At 34.7% G+C, this 20787-nt stretch overlaps 1 protein-coding gene across 1 annotated transcript; it reads left to right on the forward strand.

Moving 5' to 3' along the window:
- The first annotated feature begins 200 nt into the window (after positions 1-200).
- LOC127959934 (neuropeptide Y receptor type 1-like) lies at positions 201-19698 on the forward strand. Its single transcript, XM_052559461.1, has 3 exons — positions 201-749; positions 4682-5495; positions 15938-19698. The coding sequence occupies exons 2-3, from the start codon at positions 4770-4772 to the stop codon at positions 16352-16354; spliced, it is 1143 nt and encodes a 380-aa protein (XP_052415421.1). The 5' UTR covers positions 201-749; positions 4682-4769; the 3' UTR covers positions 16355-19698.
- Positions 19699-20787: the final 1089 nt, after the last annotated feature.

Genomic DNA, 20787 nt, shown 5'->3' on the forward strand with positions numbered 1-20787 from the left:
GCCTCATATTTATCAAATCACTAGAGACCATCTTTCATCATCTCTTGAATAAGCTATGCGTGCTTCACAGCGTCGTGCGTGTGTTTTCGGACAGCCGTGGACCCCCGCGTCGTGCAGAGGCGCAGTGAAGCAGCGGTCAGTTCAGTGCGCGCGTTCACTCATTCAGACTGATGGAGACTCGCGCGTGAAGCGCCGCAGGTAAGAGTCTGGCACGCGCAATCTCTTCACTCGATAGTCATTATTTCTGTTTTTCCGTGCGCGAAAATCTCGTAATATTAGACTGTGTTAAAAACAACCAACCACGCAATTCCATTCAATCCTCCTCTATATGGTTGATGTTATTCTGTTCATTAAGATGCGATTCGCGTTTTGGTTCCAGGTGAAAATGCGGTGGAATATAGGATACATAGGTTTGGCAAATTTCATAATGGGTGATAAAACAAACTTTACGCGTCCAGACGCGCGAGACCGAGCGCAGCTTAGGGGCAAGAAGAAATGGATCATTAGCTTATGAGGAACGAAGCACCTGCAGGACTTTGATCTGTTTACGATACACTCAATGAAAGCACTTAACTCGGGAGTTTGCAGGCTAATAACGCGCAATAATTGATCTTAATGCTTTCTTCGAAACGGTCTCTCGTGGGAACAAGATCAGATGCCTCACACGCCTGCATGTTCTCCTTGGCTGGGCTTGTCTTTCTCTTTAGGATTAAATAGCACATATCTGATTGTTGCGAGGAGACATTAAGGTAAAGTGTTGGTGAGCTCAAATCGAATCGATTTTTTTTGTCTTTTCAAAATTGTATTTCAACACAAAGATGCATATTATTGGAACTGCTTTCTGTGAATGTGTTTTTTATGGTGTTCTATAAATACTGGGTGCAGACTGAAAATATCAAGGTTCATTGTGTGTCTTCATTCTAGCCTTAGGATGTCTGCTGCAGACGTTTTCATCATTTTTTAATACTGATTTCTATAGTTTTACAATGTGAACATGATTTTTTGTGATTGTGTTCTCTTTATTTGCATCTGGTATTTATGGCTTAGAATGTATACACACATAAGGATTTATTAGAACATATAAAACAAAATAAAAAAATAATTGTTTTTTCTGTCTCTCCCTCCCTCCCTCCCAATCTTTCTCCCTGTCTCATTTGTCATCCGATATGTCACTGTGTTCTTCCATCCTTCTCCTTCTTTATCTCAGTGCTAGTCTGAGCACGTCTCTCCCTCGTTTGGTTCCCATGGCTTCCAGTGACTCTTTTGAGAAAGTTTCATAATTGTTTATCATTAAGTCATGTCCATTCTGAGCAAATCTTGTTTTCAGATGTATGAAACTCATTTCAGCTCTTCAAAAACTCAATTTGAAGATTTTATATATTTCATATCAGCTTCATTACGCACTCGATGTCTCTGTTTCATCAGCGAGTCTCTCCATGGGGCTCTAGTCCATGATCTAATTATATTGTCATGTCAATGGCATTATACGTGTCTGCTGATTCATTGAAAGACTATAAACGCATTAATTTTATGGTTTATCAGCTGTATTGTTTCAGCTGCCTATAATCACAAGTTTCCAAGTCACAGGAGTGCCATATAATTCATGTGTTTCTGTCTCACCCTCATATGACTTCCAGCTGAGGAACAAAACATGGATACTATGAAGTGTTTTTTTTTTTACATGGAATAACGATTGACAATGACTATAAAACTCAATTTATGTAGCTACTGTATGTAGCCTATGTTTGTTTCTGTCTATTTATTTATTTATTGGTTATAGACGATCAACATAAGGCCAATGCTATGACCAATATTAAATCCTACTGTTTCATTTTAATCCTCAGTAATACAGTAAATAGACCATACATTCTCTTGCATACACACTTTTTATTTTATTTTAATATGGCAAATGCTGTCACTGTTTAATGTTCCAGCACAGCCTCATTAATATGTAAACTGTGAACATAACTTTTCTTGTCTCATTAACATTTAACTTTATTAATTCAGCAGACTGTTTTATTCAAAGTTACTTCCAAAAGAAAGAAAAAAAAAAAAAAAAAAAAATATATATATATATATATATATATATATATATATATACAGTATGTGAAAATGAGACAGATTCTAAAACAATGCAATGCACCATGATATTTTAAAGATGCATTGTAGTGGATGTAGACACAACTTTTTATTTATTTTTTTGGTCTGTATTGTGACATATAGTAGAGTATAACAGCAAATCGGGAAAAAATGGTTTTTATTTGGTATTTATGTTGAAGTAATAATTGGAGATATCTAATATTTGCCATGATATTCAAAGATTTCACATTTACAAGGTCCAAAAAAACAAACAACAACAAAAAAAAACATATGCATTGATGAATCATTCACGTAAGATTTAGAAAACAGATAAGATCAATTTCCATTTCGTGTCAAACAGTGTAACTTATCTGAAAGGTTTTATGGCTGTTGTTAACACATCAGTTCAAGAGAAAAACAGACCTGTCAGATTGTCATTCACTGAACGCTCTGTTCTACTGAAGCACAACTACCAAAGTCTTAAACATAACCCAGATATGAGTTATGCATGCATTATTCACCCAAGATACCACAACAGCCAAGCCTCTTGCAGCTTTCAAAAAATATCTAAAGACACTTCTTCTTCTGTCAGCATTCAACTCAAACCTTCAAATGCAATAACACCTTCCTTTCACCGATTCTGTTATATCTCTGTCCTAGTGTGTAGTTCTCACATTATAAGTGTAGGCAGCACTGCACCTCCTTAGGATGAATCACTCCTCATTTGTAAGTTGCTTTGAAGAAAAGAGTCTACTAAATGATTAAAAACAAATATCAGTGCGATAAGAGACTATTATTCAGATAATTTATGTATTAATGAGGCTCTGCTGGAACATAAAACAGTAGGGAGGAATATTTATCATTGCATATGACATATGTTGTCCATAAAAACAAAGTAAATCAAACACACCCTTATAATAATTAACTACCATCACACATTCCTTCAGTCTTAAGTGACATTGTGTTTTTGAGTGATATCGAATTGAAATTCGCTGGAATACATTTTTTAATACGCTGCACACCTAATTTGATTTTCTCTTTACAGTCATGCAAAGGCAAATGAATGACTCCTGTTCCATCTTGACATTAAAGTGCCTGCTTCAAATGCTGGTGTAGTGCCTTTGTAGCCTACTCTACTCTTAAGGTCACTTTGTAGAACAGTATACCGCCGAGGGAGCAGCCTGTTATTTAGCCTCAGTCTCTCGGGATCAGCCACCGTCTGCATATCCCATTGCAATTCATACACATGAGACTATTGTACTGTAAGCGTATCGGGCTGCTATGAATAAGAAAGTTTAATTCGAGATTCACGGCTGGGCTTCTAGAAATATTTCTGTTGTTTGTTCAATTTATTCCCAATAACTGAATAAGCTGAATTATATAAGCCGGTGAATGTAGAGTTGAATTCGGCTGCTGATAGAGACAGAAGAAGACGGAGTGGGAGATGAAAGAGCCAGAGCCCTAAAACTGGAGGCTTTGTCACCTCTGTTACCTTGACAACCTGCTTCAGACTCTGATACCCAGACATAGAGTTGATGTCTGTGCTTATGTCTGATTTCTATTCATGCCATATTTACAATGTGCAGGTCGCAAACGGCTTACTAAATAATGTTTTAGATTATCTGTAAACAGGGTTATAAAAAATATAATTAGCTTACTATTATTTGTTACATTTATTGAGTTTTTTACTGGGTACTCAAAGCACTTTGCGTGAAAGGGGGGATCTCCTCAACCACCAGCACTGTGCAGCATCCACATTTTTGCTTGTAATTTATGGTTATTGTTAAAGTAAGTACATGCAATATGTTAACTACATCATGTTAAAATAAAGTTTTACTGTCAGTAGAAAATGCCCAGACGTGTGTGTGTGTGTGTGTGTGTGTACCCAGATTTCCCTACTTTATGAGGACCAAATTTCCCCACAAGGATAGAGGGGAAACCAGCATATAAATTATACAAAATGAAGTGTTTTGGAAATCTAAAAGTGCCTGAAGTTTTGTGTGAGGCCTAGGTTTAGGTGTAGGGTAAGGGTAAGGGGATAGAAAATACAGTTTGTACAGCATAAAACCCATTATGCCTATTGAATGTCCCTATAATGATAGTAATAACTCTCTCTCTCTCTCTCTCTCTCTCTGGGTGTGTGTGTGTATGTGTGTGTGTGTGTGAGCCAAAATCCATTGGCTTCATTCATATTATAAGCCAGTAGCTCAGTCAGGAGTATTTGATGGCTTAATTTAAAAAAGATTCAAGTGCCAAAATCTTAATTAACTTCTCAGTTCCATGCATACCATGCAGGCTTAATCAAATACCTTTTAGAAATGGAAAACATTATTAATATTATTTTGTATATATATATATAATTAAATAAACAGTGGAACACTGTTGGATGATTCATAATTATTGCACAAATGTGTATTACTTGCCCTTTCAAACTGTAAAGTCTTAGGAATAAAGGTCAATAAGGTAAATGCTAGAAGATTGAAAAATCTCTTTATTAAATGAAACTGAAGGGGAACATTTATTGATTTTCATAATCCATCATGACAGTAGAGGTGGTCTTGTCTTTTCTGAGTATTGATTTAACTGATTTCTGTCTCCACAGTGTGTTGTCAGAATTACAAAATCATGGTCCTGGAAAGGAGTGTATGATATCCTGATATAAACCAACACTAACCAAAGGAGGCGGAACAATGCCAGACTCCGCCCTCTCTCCACCTGTTCCACCAATCACTGCTCTGAACTGTTCCTTGGATGTTTCAAATTGCTCCTTCGCTAACCTCTCCACAGTCGCATATGGAGACGAGTGCTACGGCAGCCACTCTTTGTTTGTTGTAATGGCGGTTGCCTACAGTGCTGTGGTACTTTTGGGTGTCGTTGGCAACCTGGCTCTCATCCTTGTCATCACCCGGCAACGGGAACTTCACAATGTCACAAATGTCCTAATCGCAAACCTCTCTGTTTCGGACCTGCTGATGTCCCTAGTGTGCCTGCCGTTCACCTTCATCTACACCTTCATGGACCACTGGGTGTTCGGCGCGGTCATGTGCAAACTCAACAGCCTGGTCCAGTGCTGCTCCGTCTCGGTCTCCATCTTCTCCTTGGTTCTGATCGCCATTGAGAGGCACCAGCTCATCCTACACCCTCGCGGATGGAGGCCCAGCCTGAACCACGCCTGCCTGGGCATCAGCCTCACCTGGGCCCTGGCCGCCCTCACTGCTACACCCTTTCTGTTGTTCTCCAGGGTGACAGACACCCCGCTGAAGCAGCTGCCCTCAGTGTTTCAGGAGCAGTACCGGGGGAAGGTGGTGTGTGTGGAAGAGTGGCCCTCCAGAGGAATCAAGCTTACCTACACCACTGGCATGCTGGTGCTACAGTACATCACTCCTCTCACCTTCATCTTCATCTGTTACCTGAAGGTAAGACCAGAGAGACCAGTAAGAAAAGATGGCGACACACCCTTATTGTAGCATACAGGTGCATCTCAATAAATTAGAATGTCAAGGAAAAGTTGTCTGTGGTTCAACAAATTCCTCGACACGTCTGTGTGTGTTGGCTCTTGATGCCTTGACCCCAGCCTCAGTCCATTCCTTGTGAAGTTCACTCAAATTCTGCTTGGCAATCCTCATAAAGCTTCAGTTCTCTCGGTTGGTTGTGCATCTTTTTCTTCCACACTTTTCCTTTCACTCAACTTTCTGTTAACATGCTTAGATACAGCACTCTGTGAACATCCAGCTTCTTTGGCATTGAATGTTTGTGGCTCACCCTCGTTGTGAAGGGTGTCAATGATTGTCTTCTGGACATCTGTCAGATCAGTAGTCATCCCCTTTATTGTGTAGCCTAGTGAACCAAACTGAGAGACCACTTTGAAGCCTCAGGAAACCTTTGCAGGTGTTTTAAGTTGATTAGATGATTGGCATGTCACCATATTCTAAGTTTTTGATTTTGTTGAGTGAATTGGTGGTTTTTTGTTTAATGTGAGCCAAAATCATCACAGTTAACAGAAGCAAAGCCTTACACTACTTTAGTCTGTGTGCATTGAATTCATTTAATACGAGAGTTTCACAATTTGAGTTGAATTACTGAGATAAATGAACTTTTCCATGAAATTCTAATTTATTGAGATGCACTGTACTATTTCAGTTGTTCTGCTTCAAAATGTCATGTTTAATTCAAAATGTTACTTGCCATTTCTTTGTAACTTTTTGTGAAATTTCCATGCAATTTTCTATATAAATCTATAGGTCTAAGACATCCATGTGTCATGTATATGTATGGCATATATATGTGACCCTGTCTGTGAAAAACCCAGCTAAAGTCTTTTTTTGTGATTTACTGTTTTCTACATAAAATCATCCTTCATAAAGATGTAGAACATTCTGTGAAAATATAACCTTTCTATCTTTAATATTGACTGAGTAAGGCCATGTCAAAGATTGAAATCATAGTGAAATTAATGGTTGAATTAGATTTTGAGAATTCAGCCTGGATTTCATAGACCGGGTCACATATATTTGTATATTAGTACCATTCAAGATTTTGCGGTCAGTTAGATTATATATATTCTTTTAGGAAATTAATATTCAGCAGTGATGCACTGAATTGTTCAAAAGTGACAATAAAGACTTTTACATTGCTGAAGAAAATCTAATGTTAAATAAATGCTGTTAGTTTGATTTTTCTGTTCATCAAAGAATCCTGAAAATAATGTGTTATGGTTTTCACAAAAATATAAAGTAGCACAATTGTTTGCAACATTGATAATATATATATATATATATATATATATATATATATATATATATATATATATATATATATATATATATATATATATATATATATATATATATATATATATATATATATATATATATATATATATATGATAATAAGTGTTAATTTAAAATCAGCATCTTAGAATGATTTCTGAAGCATCATGTGACACTGGAGACTGGATGCTAATGATGCTGAAAATCCAGTTTGCATTACAGAAATAAAATGAAAATAGGTAACAGCTATTCTAAATGTTAAAAACATTTAATAATATTACTGTTTTTACTGTATTTTAAATGCAGAGTTTTATAAAGAGAATTTTTCATTAGTATTCCAAATTTATGCTAATTGTCAGTCATCATTGATGATAGTTGTCCAAACAGAAATACATATACAGAACATTTAGTATATGATTTTAATACAAGTTTTGAGCTTGTGCTGAAGTGGTTATTCACTGTTCAAATTCACTAATCATCTATGCCACTTATGACACATACTGGGCATCAGCATCATCAGACGTCACTGAGTGTCTCTTAACCAAATGTCACGATCTAGAACTCTAGACAGAGATTATCAGGAAATAATTTATTTAAATTATGGCCTGTTCCTCACAAAAAAAATATTTTGTAATATGTTAAAGTGCATGAATCATACAAACCCCTAAAATGCTTATTTGTCTTTTTATTTTGAGTCTGTGGCCTTTATGAACAGCTGTATAAAACATGTACAGTACTATAAGTAACGTTTATTTAAAAACATTCCTATTTTATTCTCCTATGAAAATAAAAATACTGATTTGGTGTGTCACATAGATGAGTAATGACAGAATTTTAATTTTGGGGTGAAATATTCCTTTAAGAAAAGTCTCTATTTATTTTATTTTTTTCTGTATTTAATCTCATTGCTGTCTAAGCAAGAACAAATGAAGAAGTCTCATGTCTTTTTTTCTTTTGGGTTCAGTTCAGAATAATAACTGAGAAGTTTGCCTTCAAGGTTTTTCCTAAAACACTTAACAGACTTTAATACAGTTTACTATGACACTGAATAATGTATCGTGTTTTGGGGCACTACATTGGGGAACGCTTGTTTATTCCATATTCTTATCTCCTACATCTTCCTGACCGGAGTATCACAGCCTCTCGTGAAAGACATTCAGTGGATATTCAAGCAGATGTACTGTACATGTTTGCTGCTCTTCTCTCAGTCCTGGGGAGTTGAGCTTATGTCTGACCTGTGAGGTTAGGGGTCGATGAGACGCCACTGAGCGCTTTACAGTTTGACATTTATACAGGCTTATCTAAATATGTCTGGTATTATTTGTAAATGTTAAGCTGGCATGCTTGATAGATTTCTATTTAATATTCAAAGAGCCTCAGGCTCCTAATGTGGTCTAAACAAGTAAAGTGATAAACTAACAGTTGTTATCAATTTTTTATTAATGTGGATAATTCAGATGCATTTAATGTGTAAAAATGTATTTTTAAGTTTTATTTCATGTGTGGTTGCCTAGATTTTCAGACTTTTTAGCCCCCCCCCCCCAAATGTGATAAATGTGATGATCTGTTACTAAAATATATATTACCGTATATTAAATTTTTCAGCCTTTAAAAAAAATAATAATAATAAATAAATGAGCTTTTATATTGTTATTATACTAAAGATAATTATTAAAATCTTATCTGGAAAAATATTTATTTAGTTTTAAGCTGTTATTACAGTAATGCTGTATTTATAAAGCTTTAAAATATTTAAAATATTTTAAACATGATGCATCCAGGCTGCCAATAAAATAAAATAAAATAAAATATACATGAATAATTGTGTGATTCCAAAAAGCAGAATGAAATCCAATTTGGTAAATGTGTTAAATAATCTTGATATATTAAATTAATTTTGACAGCCCAAAAATGTATTTTGTAATTCTAATTTTCCAATTCCCAAGCATCCCCGTGCATGGTAAATTTCCAGCAGGGTAAATGATGCATTATACATTCCAGTGACAAGACACTTTATAAAGGCATAAGCAAAAAAAGTAAAATGGGTCAGTCAGTGTTGGATAGTGAATGAATATACCATGCACTTCATTGATCTCGTTGTAAAGGATTTATCAGTGCACATTAATTCAAAAATAAAAACTGGTCATCTCAAATCAAAATGAACTGATGTCACTTTAGCCATGTTAGTTTAAAGTAATGTTAACCATTATTCATAACTCTTTCCCTGCCAGAGTTTTTAAATTTGCAAGCCAACGCTAGCATTTCTGATAGTTTTCATAAAAATGTTATGGCCCCTGGATTATTTTGTTGTAGGAATATCCTCTGCTTTAAAAATGAATTAATAAATAAGGTTTTATTTGAGCTTCATGCTTTTTTTTTAAATCAAAATTTTAATGTGGGTAAGTTTCATTAAAAAAAGCTTTGACCAAAAGTCGAGAAAATCTAATTTTTGTCAAAGTCAACATCTGGATCAGTTTCAAATTTATGATCAAAACACAAATGGAGTGCTGTTCATAACAAAAGTGTAATCCCAATTTTTGTTGACTTTTTAGGACTAGAGTCACGTTACAGATACAAAACTATCAGTCTCACAATAAAAAAAAACACACATACATAAACAAAAAGGCATGTCTCTTCCGGTGTGCTGAATAGTCTTAAGATGATTGCTGAGGTTTTTTGTCCTAGAATCAAACATCAGTTTTGGACATAGCTCAGTGTGTATATTCTGACTGAACATGACCAGCAGCCAACATGACCTGCCACATCAACTCATTTCCAACACAAACCCAGAACTGCTGCTGTTTTGAAATAGAAGAAAGAGAGAGAGAGAGGGTGGGATTGGTCAGAGAATGGGAGAATAAATGAGTAAGAGGGAGATAGAAGATGAGAAGAAAGCCTCTGTGCAAAAACTGATCATTTCGAAATTCAAAGGCCTCCAAGATCACAAGAATGACTCATAATCGCTTCTCCGCAAAGGGTACAAAAATAGTAGGAATAAATGAACAGAAAGATATGCTGCGATACAAATGATTCAAAACTTTATGATGTGTAAAGAACAGTGTGAATGGAAAGGAAGATTCATGTGACAAGCTCCCGTCTCCCAGTAATGGGTTTAAAATGGAGATTATTATGCTAATAGAGTTGTAGAAATTAAAATGCGTGTGTTGGGTGACAGAATGAGCATTCTGCCGTCACTGTGATGATGGCTCACTGTTCAGATTGTCAAGTTCTGTCGAGCGTTTGTTGGTGTTCGAGTTTTGTCAAAGATGCTTGTCACTTTTACACCCGATTAACCACGGACGGTTAGTTCAGAAATGGAGCAGCACTTACACCTCATGCACACATATCCATATTTATCTCATTATTTCTCTTCCCCTCTACCGCACTCATTTTTTACCGTGTCTGTGCTTTTGTTGTGGTTTGGACTAAATTGCAACACAGAAAAACAAAAAACACTTGCCAGTTTGTTTAATTGCATGCATTTCTGACTTTAACTTTTTATTATAGCCATACATTTGAAATTTAGTATTTTGCTTCATAATCTCATTTTAGTCTCATAATTCATCAACCACTTTTAATGTTTTTTAGAAAGTAAAATAATGCCAAAAACCTTTGGACAGCAGTTTTTTTTCATACAATTACCAAAAAGCTTTTCGTTTTGGTTATAGTTTTAAAACATGCAATAAATTCTATTTGTATACTGAATTTCCATAGGTTAAAATTAAAACAAGTGTAAAAAAAAAAAAAAAATGTACACCTACTTCAAAAATGGCAAATATAAATGACAGAGGCATTGTAAAATGTGTCCAAGTGCTTTATAGAACAAAAAGATAAATCTGAAGTTGAACTGTACACCAAATAGTACAGTTTAATAATGGTAAATATGATGTGCATAGATTTTCATATTATTTAAATCAACACTTGTTTCACAAACCCGATTCCAAAAAAGTTGGGACACTGTACAAATTGTGAGTAAAAAAAGAATATATAACATATCAAATGTTGAAAGTGAGACATTTTGAAATATTGGCTCATTTTGGATTTCATGAGAGCTACACATTCTAAAACAGTTGGGAAAGGTAGCAATAAGATTCCGGAAAAGTTAAATGTACATATAAGGAACATCTGGAGGACCAATTTGCAACTTATTAGGTCAATTGGCAACATGATTGGGTATAAAAAGAGCCTCTCAGAGCGGCAGTGTCTCTCAGAAGTCAAGATCGGCAGAGGATCACCAATTCCCCCAATGCTGCGACGAAAAATAGTGGAGCAACAATAGAAAGGAGTTTCTCAGAGAAAAATTGCTAAGAGTTTGAAGTTATCATCATCAACAGTGCATAATATCATCCAGAGATTCAGAGAATCTGGAACAATCTCTGTGTGTAAAGGTCAAGGCCAGAAAACCATACTGGATGACCGTGATCTTCGTGCCCTTAGACGGCACTGCATCACATACAGGAATGATACTGTAATGGAAATCACAACATGGGCTGAGTAATACTTCCAGAAAACATTATCTGTGAACACAATCTACAACGCCATTCACCGTTGCCGGCTAAGACTCTATCGGTCAAAAAAGCAGCCATATCTAAACATGATCCAGAAGCGCAGGCGTTTTCTCTGGGTCAAGGCTCATTTATAATGGACTGTGGCAAAAAAGTTAAAAACTGCTCTATGGTGACACTATCAAAATTTGAAGTTCTTTTTGGAAAACTGGGACTTCATGTCATCAGGACTAAAGAGGACAAAGACGACCCAAGTTGTTATCAGCGCTCAGTTCAGAAGCCTGCATCTCTGATGGTTTGGGGTTGCATGAGTGCGTGTGGCATGGGCAGCTTACACATCTGAAAAGGCTCCATCAGTGCTGAAAGGTATATCCAAGTTCTAGAACAACATATGCTCCCATCCATACATCATCTCTTTCAGGGAAGACCTTGTATTTTCCAACATGACAATCCCAGACCACACACTGCATCAATTACAACATCATGGCTGTGTAGAAGAAGGATCCGGGTACTGAAATGACCAGCCTGCAGTCCAGATCTTTCACCCTTAGAAAACATTTGGCGCATCGTAAAGAGGAAGATGCGACGAAGAAGACCTAAGACAGTTGAGCAACAAGAAGCCTGTATTAGACAAGAATGGGACAACATTCCTATTCCTAAACTTCCAACTTGTCTCCTCAGTCCCCAGACGTTTGCAGACTGTTATAAAAAGAAGAGGGGATGCCACACAGTGTTAAACATGGCCTTATCCCAACTTTTTTGAGATGTGTTGATGCCATCAAATTTAAAATCAACTTATTTTTCCCTTGAAATGACACATTTTCTCAGTTTAAACACTTGATATGTCATCTATGTCGAATTCTGAATAAAACATTGAAATTTGAAATGTCCACATCATTGCATTCTGTTTTTATTCACAATTTGTACAGTGTCCAAACTTTTTGGAATCTGGTTTGTTTCAAAAAACAAAAAAATAAATAAATAAATAAATTCTACCAATATATTTTTGGACATTTTCTATATCTATTTTTAAATTATATAAAGAAATCAATTTTATACCTATATATATATATATATATATATATATATATATATATATACAAAATGTGCAATATATATATATATACTTTTTTTTGCTGTATGGGAAAATTCACAGCAATATTTGAAAGCAGAAAATTTACTGTTTTCTGAATAAACTGTTAGTAGATTTTGATTTGTTTTGTAACAGGAGATCTCAAAATAGCGATGACCAGCCAGTAACATACCCTGGCTAATATTTCAGTCTATCTATCACTACCACAGAATATGACTAAAGCATTTATATTCAGTTGGATCCTTAGGTGCTACTGTCATCCAACCATCCCACGGTCCAATACTTCAGAATGTGATGCCAACAAAGATTCTGGCTGTCCGGTCAGGGAAGCAACTGTCGGATTGCATCAGATCAGTCTCTCTCTCTCTGTATAAACCAACGACTTTATGAGTCCTAATGACTGAGGGACTTTTTTTGTTCAGCAGTCAGTAATATCGACCTAGAATCACATTTAATTAGCCCACTAAACAAAGCCAGTTCTCCATGGAAATAATTTGGATATGGAGACAAACCTACAAATTCCAGTCTGGTTAACGCTGGGTTTCAAATGTGAGCTGAAGTTAATAATAAGTTATGAACACATGCATCTCAGTCTGTTTATTCATTCTCTCTCTCTGCCTCTGGGTTTTGTGTCATGCAGTTATTTCAGGTCACAGGACTCTGTGCCAGGGCTGCCATTCATCAAATAAAGAGAGAACCAAACTTTGAGGAAAGCAGAGCTAGAAATAAAGAGGAGAGAACAGGAGTCTGGAGTCAGTTGTGCTTGCAAGACTCTGATCTGTTGGCGTCTAATGAACTAATGATTAATTCATTCATCTGGTCATGCTAATAAGGCATGCATTTGCAAATGCACTGGGAGGAGCTCGTACAGATGTTCTGTTCTAGTGGACAGACAAGGATTTTGACAGCAACACAGCTCTGTCCCATGGCTATACAACTAAACATTAATGGCACTGACATAATTTTTTGTTTCTACAGAATATTTTGAAAGAAATGTTGAAATGTGGTTGATCTAAATTGCCTTTTGGAGCCGAATGTATACGATTGTAAAAATGTATTCTAGTGTTTAATATGATATGTAAATGACTTATAATGACAGTATTTATGCTGTATGTGTTCTATAATGAGCTAAACATAAATTGCTTTGTTTTACTTCTGAAAAGCGTTGTTGAAAACAATTCTTTAACAATGTGAAAATATGAGTGTTGGTTTAATATTTTAAGTACTATCATATATATATATAGCAAAATTTGAAATTAGCTTTTATTTTTTTTATATTTAATGCATTTCATTTATTGAAATAATTTTATTATATTAAAATACATTTAATTAATATTTAGTATATTTAATTTATTTATTTTAGTACTTCACCTTAAATCTGTTTATTCCAGTTAGTTTCCAAGGCACCGTTAATAATTAATAATACATTTTTTATTATTATTTTTAAGTAGATTTTTTTTATATTCAAATATTTGTATTTTCTTTTCTTTCAGCTTAATTCAAATCAAAGAAAATATTTGTATTTTTCTAACAGCTTTAGTTTTAGTTAAATAAACAAACAAACAAACAGTGTATGTAACAAACAAACAACAATGTAGCAATGGTTTCCATTTGGTGCAGGATGCTCAAAAACATCTGGCATGGTATATTATTATTTGAAACCATCAAAATACTGTTAAATATAATTATTATTTCTTTTTACATTTGAATGTTGCTTGAAAAAAAAATATTTAGTTAGAAAAGTTTTGAATGCTCATCATTGGAGAAAGATGCTCTTTATAATTCAGATATAATTCCAATATCTACCAGTAGGAGCTAAAAAGTCCATGCAAATCAGCAATACCTTGACCTTTGCCTCCCAGTGTCTCTTTTTACCTGTCTTCTGTTTGTTGTTATCTCCATGCATTTGCCTTGACTTTGTTTTGGGGAGTTCAGTGCTTACTGAGGCACATTAACATTGTGTGACAACACAGTGACGTTGTAACACAATTATTTAACTTTCAACATTGTGTGTGTGACCCTTAAAGAGGGTTCTGTTTGTATTCCCTCTGTCGGTTTGTGTTAACTCAATAATGTAAAATACATAGAGCTTGAAAAACACAAACACACAAAGATCATCACCTGAAATGTCATTGCAGCTTTCCCTCGTGCTCTTAATGATGGTTTGCCCTCAGGTCAGCTATAGTTATGAGCTTCGGTGAGTGTGTAAGTGTGTATAAGGTTGTGTACTGTGCTTCTTGGAGGAGGGTGTTGATTTTACACTGCAAATCTAAAACTAAAACTGATGTTTTACTCTTTTCCAAGACCTAGACAAAGAGTTATAAACTATGCAAATTCATATATATACATATATATCTATTAGTAGGTTTAAAACGATGATACTTTAAACAGAGAGTGGAAAAAACAAATCATTTCAATATTTCATGTTTATAATAATAAACAATTGTGTATATGTGTACACAGGAATGTATGAGTGATAGTTATGATATTGCTGATTTGGAGTAGTATTTTATTCTTCTATTTTAGTGTTATGTTGTAGTGCCTTGAGTGTAAGGAAGACTCACTATAAATTAAATGTATTATTATTGTTATTATTTCTATTATTATGCATAATGTGATTGAACAAACTGATGCTTCGCTTTTTCTAATTTGATAATGACATTAAATACCTTTCATTTAATATTATATATGTTATGTGTGAGGTACTATTGTTTATTTACAGATTTTGTAAATTTTGTATTAAATTTGATATATTTTTATTTTTAAGATTCTTTCTTTTCCCTTCATAATTAAACAAATGTTGCCAAAGTTTCAGTTTACTATCGTTTGAAATTGCAGCAGCAAAAGTGATTTATGATACAGTGATTGCAGGATTTGACATCGGATGAATTATGAAAATCATTTTCTAAAAGTCCACAGGCCCAAAAGCATTCATAATTAAAAAGACACCCTTATGAAATATGAATAAATGCTTGTTGAATTGGTCCCCCTCCTCTCTTCCAGTCAGATACACTTTTTTTTTGGTTTAGTTTTTAATTAGTTTTTTTAATGTCCTGCAGAGTGTAGCCCCATAATAATTAAACCATAATTGTATTTGTTTATTTATTTATTATGAGCTACTCTCACCTAATTGTCATTAAATACAAACCAACAAATAGCAATGTGTAAGTATAGTTTAATTAATGTATGTATGTTTTGATTCATATTGCAATTGAACATAATGTTTTTTTTTATTATTTGGTAATGATATTAATTACCTCTACTTTAATATTAAATGTGTTGTGTTTTCAGTTACCGTGCCCAGGGAGGTTTTCAATTTCAGACTACCATTAGAAATTGTAGCAGCAAATATAATTTATGATGCAGTAATTAGACATTGAATACTGTAAATGATATAATACTTTTGTAAACATCCACAGGGCCAAAAGTGTTTGTAATTGAGGAAACACTTTAATATGAGAGATGAATTAATATTGTTTCTCTCCACTCAGATCTACACTCGTCTGCAACGGCGTAATAACATGATGGACAGAATACGTGAAAACAAAAACCGTAGCAGTGAGACTAAACGGATAAACATCATGCTCTTTTCCATCGTGGTGGCATTTGCGGTTTGCTGGCTCCCGTTGAACGTCTTTAACGCCGTCATCGACTGGAACCATGAAGTGGCTATGAACTGTACCCACAATCTCCTGTTCTCGCTGTGTCACCTGACTGCGATGTGCTCGGTCTGCATAAACCCGGTGTTTTACGGCTTCCTAAACCACAACTTCCAGCGAGACCTCCGGGCTTTCCGACTCTGCAAGATTGCGTCAGTACGGGAAAATGAATATGATATGGTTGCCATGTCCACTGTTCACACAGACGTGTCCAAGATGTCACTGAAAAATAGTAGCATAGATTTCTAATGACAGCGACACTCGTGTCTGTTCTGAAAAATGCACTTAATAAAACAATTTTTTTTAGATATAGTGTGCATTTACAGTGAAGTGATTGTTAGTAAACATAACAATTCATGTCAAGACTTATGCTTCAAGAAAGCAACTGTTTTCCAAGCTCTGTATTATAGTATAATCATAACATTGTACATACAAAATCAAGCGAGGATACTGAATAGCTTTCTTCTAATGTCCCGCATCAGCGAGGTCTCATTGGGGCCAAATGAAATCTGAAGACATGAATCGTATGATGTTCAGACGATTGGACTGAGCTTTGATCACTAACATGAAATCTTCCCACTGCTGTTTGACTCGGAATGAAGACAGAAGAACAGATAATTAATGCAAAGCCCAAGAGGTCACAAATTCAAAGATGTAAATAATGAATGTAAGATGTGACATTTAAGAGACACAGCGAACTGTTTCTGACATGGATTCATTTCTTTTTTCTAAAACTAAATTGATTTTCTTCTTTGTTATCCCTTGACAAACCAAGCCTGCAGAAAAGCAATTTACTTTTTTAGAGGCATTCACACAGACAGCAATTTGCAGCAACATAGAGACCTGACATTGTTCATTTTTAAAGAGACGTGGCAATTTCTGACATCACGAGTGACAGCGGCTGTTGGCGATGTGATAAAACCTCCAGCCATTGAAATGGTATCAGCGTGAACAAGACAGTTGTCTTGTTGCTCACAGTGGTTTATTTTAAACCAGGGGTGTCTGGTCCTTCTCCTGGAAGGCCGATGTCCTGCAGAGTGTAGCTCATTAATAATTAATACACATATAAAGCACACCAGAACTAGTTAAACAAGGTCTTCTGGGGTGCAAGAAATTTCCAGGCAGGATTGGGTAACCCTTCTTTACACAGTTTTTGTTTTTTGTTTTGTTTTGTTTTGTTATGTTATCTTTTGTTATATGTTTTGATTTGTTTTATGTTATGTTATGTTATGTTATGTTATGTTATGCTGTTATGCTATGCTGTTATGTTATGTTATGTTATGTTATGTTATGTTATGTTATGTTATGTTATGCTAGGTTATGCTATGCTATGCTGTTATGTTATGTTATTTTATGTTATGCTGTTATGTTATGTTATGTTATGCTATGCTATGCAATGTTATGTTATGCCATGCTGTTATGTTGTTATGTTATGTTATGTTATGCTATATGTTTTGATTTGCTTAGTTTTTTATTTTTATTTTTTTAATTTAATTTTTTTTTCTCTCACCAAATCCACATTATGCACAAACAAATAGGAATGTGTCAGTAGTTTAATCCGTGTACATCCTCATTGATAAATATTGATTGTAACTGAATCTTTTTTATTCCTAATTTGATAATGATGTAAATGACCTCTGCTTTATTACATGTTATGTGTGAGGTACTAATGCTTACTGATACTGATTTTCAGTATATTTCTAAGATTTATTCCTTTATAATTAGATGAAGAAATATAATGCCTTCACTATTTGTTTTATGGAGACTGTGGTCATTGATGTTTTAGTTTTTAGAGTACCATTTGAAGGTGTAGTAGCAGAATAGTTTATGATACAGTAATGTCAGGATTTGATTTGAAATATTTTTGATGATTTACCCTCACAATGATAAATAGAGGGCCACTGAAGTGGTTATGAAGCTCATGTCATGTGCTATTGTTGGGAGTTTGCCAACATCAGTGATTGATCTCTTTTAAATTACCAGATTACAAAGCAATGCAATTATAGAGCTTGCTGTGGCATGTTTATGTTTGTGCGTAGCAAGTCACTGTGCTTTTTGTGTATGAAATGTACCTTATACTGTATATATGATGAATTTTTCATTTTTCTATTCTTCTTGAATTTCAGATTTCTATTTTTTACATGTTTGTTCACTTTTTTTTCTCATTTTTTCATTGCGTGTTCTAAATACAGATTGCAATATTGAAAACATGTTTTAAACAATACTGTATATCCTGATCTGAATTCTTTCAAAGAGTTGAATTACTGTTGTCCACCCTGAAAAAGATATTTTGGTTTTCATGTAGACGTTTTAAAAAGATGGCATCAATATGACAGTTACTGGTGCCAACTAGTGAGCAAAAATGCATCTCTTCTGAAGGAAGAAGCATTTCATGTTTACTTTCGGCGTGAGAAAAAGCTCTTTAACTTCCCACAAGAGCTTAGCGACGCAGGGCCAGAATTGGAGCAAAACAAAAATACAACAACACCAACAAACACGACTGACAGATTTATTTCTTTATTTATTTTGAAGTGTAAGTGAGCGCTGATGCTCCTGCCACCATTATATGGAATCAACAGGGAATAGTGTGCTGAGAAAATAACAAGCAAAATAATTAAATATGGATTTCCAGAACCTGCTGTTTTCATTCTGAATATTCCAACTGTTTGTTATGCATACTTGTAATATTCAAAAGGAACCGTAGTGTTTTTGTTTTTTTACTTTAATGGAATATTTTACTGCTAGTGTGGATATCCTGTGGTTTCTACAGTGATCTTCTACTTTTTATATTGCATACAGTATATCTAGCCTTTCTCTGTGGGAATTTTTCATGATTTCTGTCATTGTATCACTTTATTATGTTCAGACACATTGTAATTAAGATGTTCTGCATTGTGCACTGTAGATCAAAATCATCTATAACACTTTATTTTAAGGACCAATTCCCACTATTAACTAGTTGCCTATAAGCATGCATATCACTAGCATATTGGCTGTTTATTAGTACTCATAAAGCACATAATCTCATATTTTAGATGCCTTAACCCTACCCCATACCTAAACTTAAAGTGTGCATGAAATCTAAATGTACAATATGTACTTTGTTAACACACATCTTAAATCTTGAGATAAACAATTAATCTGTGCAAGTAAATCCACTGAAAAACAATTGTCTAGGTAATCTTTAATCAAAATCTGAAGATTTGTTTCAGCTCTGGAACCGTATTTGTCTATTCAGTATTCCTTTTCAGTTCAGATGTATTTTTTTAAAAATATGTCAATGCTAAAATAAATTTGCGAGTAATTTATGGTTCATGCAGACTTATGAATGAAGCAGCAAATTAGGAGTTTATTGAGGCAAAAGTCGTAGTTGGTCCATAAACTAAAGTGTGACCAAACCATCAAAGTTTACTTCACTTAGTGCTGTGATCTTTTCTCTCTGATAGGGAATTGTAACGCTTGACCTCTGACTCAATCATCATTTGTAGTATGAGCAGTCAAATAATAAAAATGTAATGTGAAAATGCATGTAAAGATATTTGGTCTTTTGTTTGTGTGTTTGTTTCATATGGACACTTTTGAAATCCTAAAAGTTTGACAGCTAATATTTATTAAGGACTATAAAAAGTGAGTTATAGAGATGGACAGTGATCTATGTTAAGGAAAAAAGGAAATAATGACCAAATGTCACCTACAGGAAGGATCAACTAGCACCATAAAAGTTGACACTTTTTTTTAGTAATTCATCATTAGTTTGCTTCTAGTCAAACAGAAATGTCCGACAGTTGGACAGGGAGTGTGAAGGGTACCGGACTGAGGGGGAATAGAATTTGGAGAGGATTTGATGAAAGTGAGGATGAGTCTAACCAGAGGGAGGACGGTCACCTCTCCTTCATGCAGTTAAACACTCCTGACAGCCGCCATGAGCTACTCTAACAACAAGGAGCAGGGATGACAGATGCTGGGAATGAATAGAGATAAAGGCAAAAGATGCCACACAGCAGGCTTTGTTTTATGATGTAAAACTTGAGAAGCTAGTCTGAAAACTCACATTTCCAATGAGCTCCAAAACATGGGGTTTAACAAAGTGGCAAACTCTTATGCTTGGCAACAAGATGTAGACAACTTGAAGATGACAAAGTTGTGGATCTTAGATGACTTTTTCTCTTTTGTCTGAAGCGGATATCTTTCATCATTAAAAAAAGATCTGAAGCATTAAATGTTTTGAGATTTTAATACGGGATGTTTAGAATTGTGTGCTTTTACATTTTTATGTAAACAATGATAAAAGCATTTTTTATTTCAAAAGTACTGAAAAAAATGGATTGTGTAATTTCTTGTGTAAATGTATTGTTATTATCATTGGTAAATGATGAGTGGACCTTTACCTCTGATGAAATGTGTGTGGATTTGTGTCTGAGCTTATACACATCTGAATGAAAGTATTATGTGTCAACTACATTATATGGTTTTAGGAACCATTCATATTCTGATGGTGGTTTTGTTATCCTTGCATTTACCTTGTTAAAACAAAATCATGTATGAGATCATGTATGAATCTGTTTAGTTTTCTGTTTCCTTTCTCCTGCCTTGTTTGTTTCAATGTTTTTTGATTAATTAGCTCCACACCTGTTTCAGTTCTCCCAATTAAGTTTCTAGTATAAGTTCTGTGTTTTTCCACT

The sequence above is a fragment of the Carassius gibelio genome, chromosome A1, assembly GCF_023724105.1.
Source record: "Carassius gibelio isolate Cgi1373 ecotype wild population from Czech Republic chromosome A1, carGib1.2-hapl.c, whole genome shotgun sequence".
NCBI lineage: Eukaryota > Metazoa > Chordata > Actinopteri > Cypriniformes > Cyprinidae > Carassius > Carassius gibelio.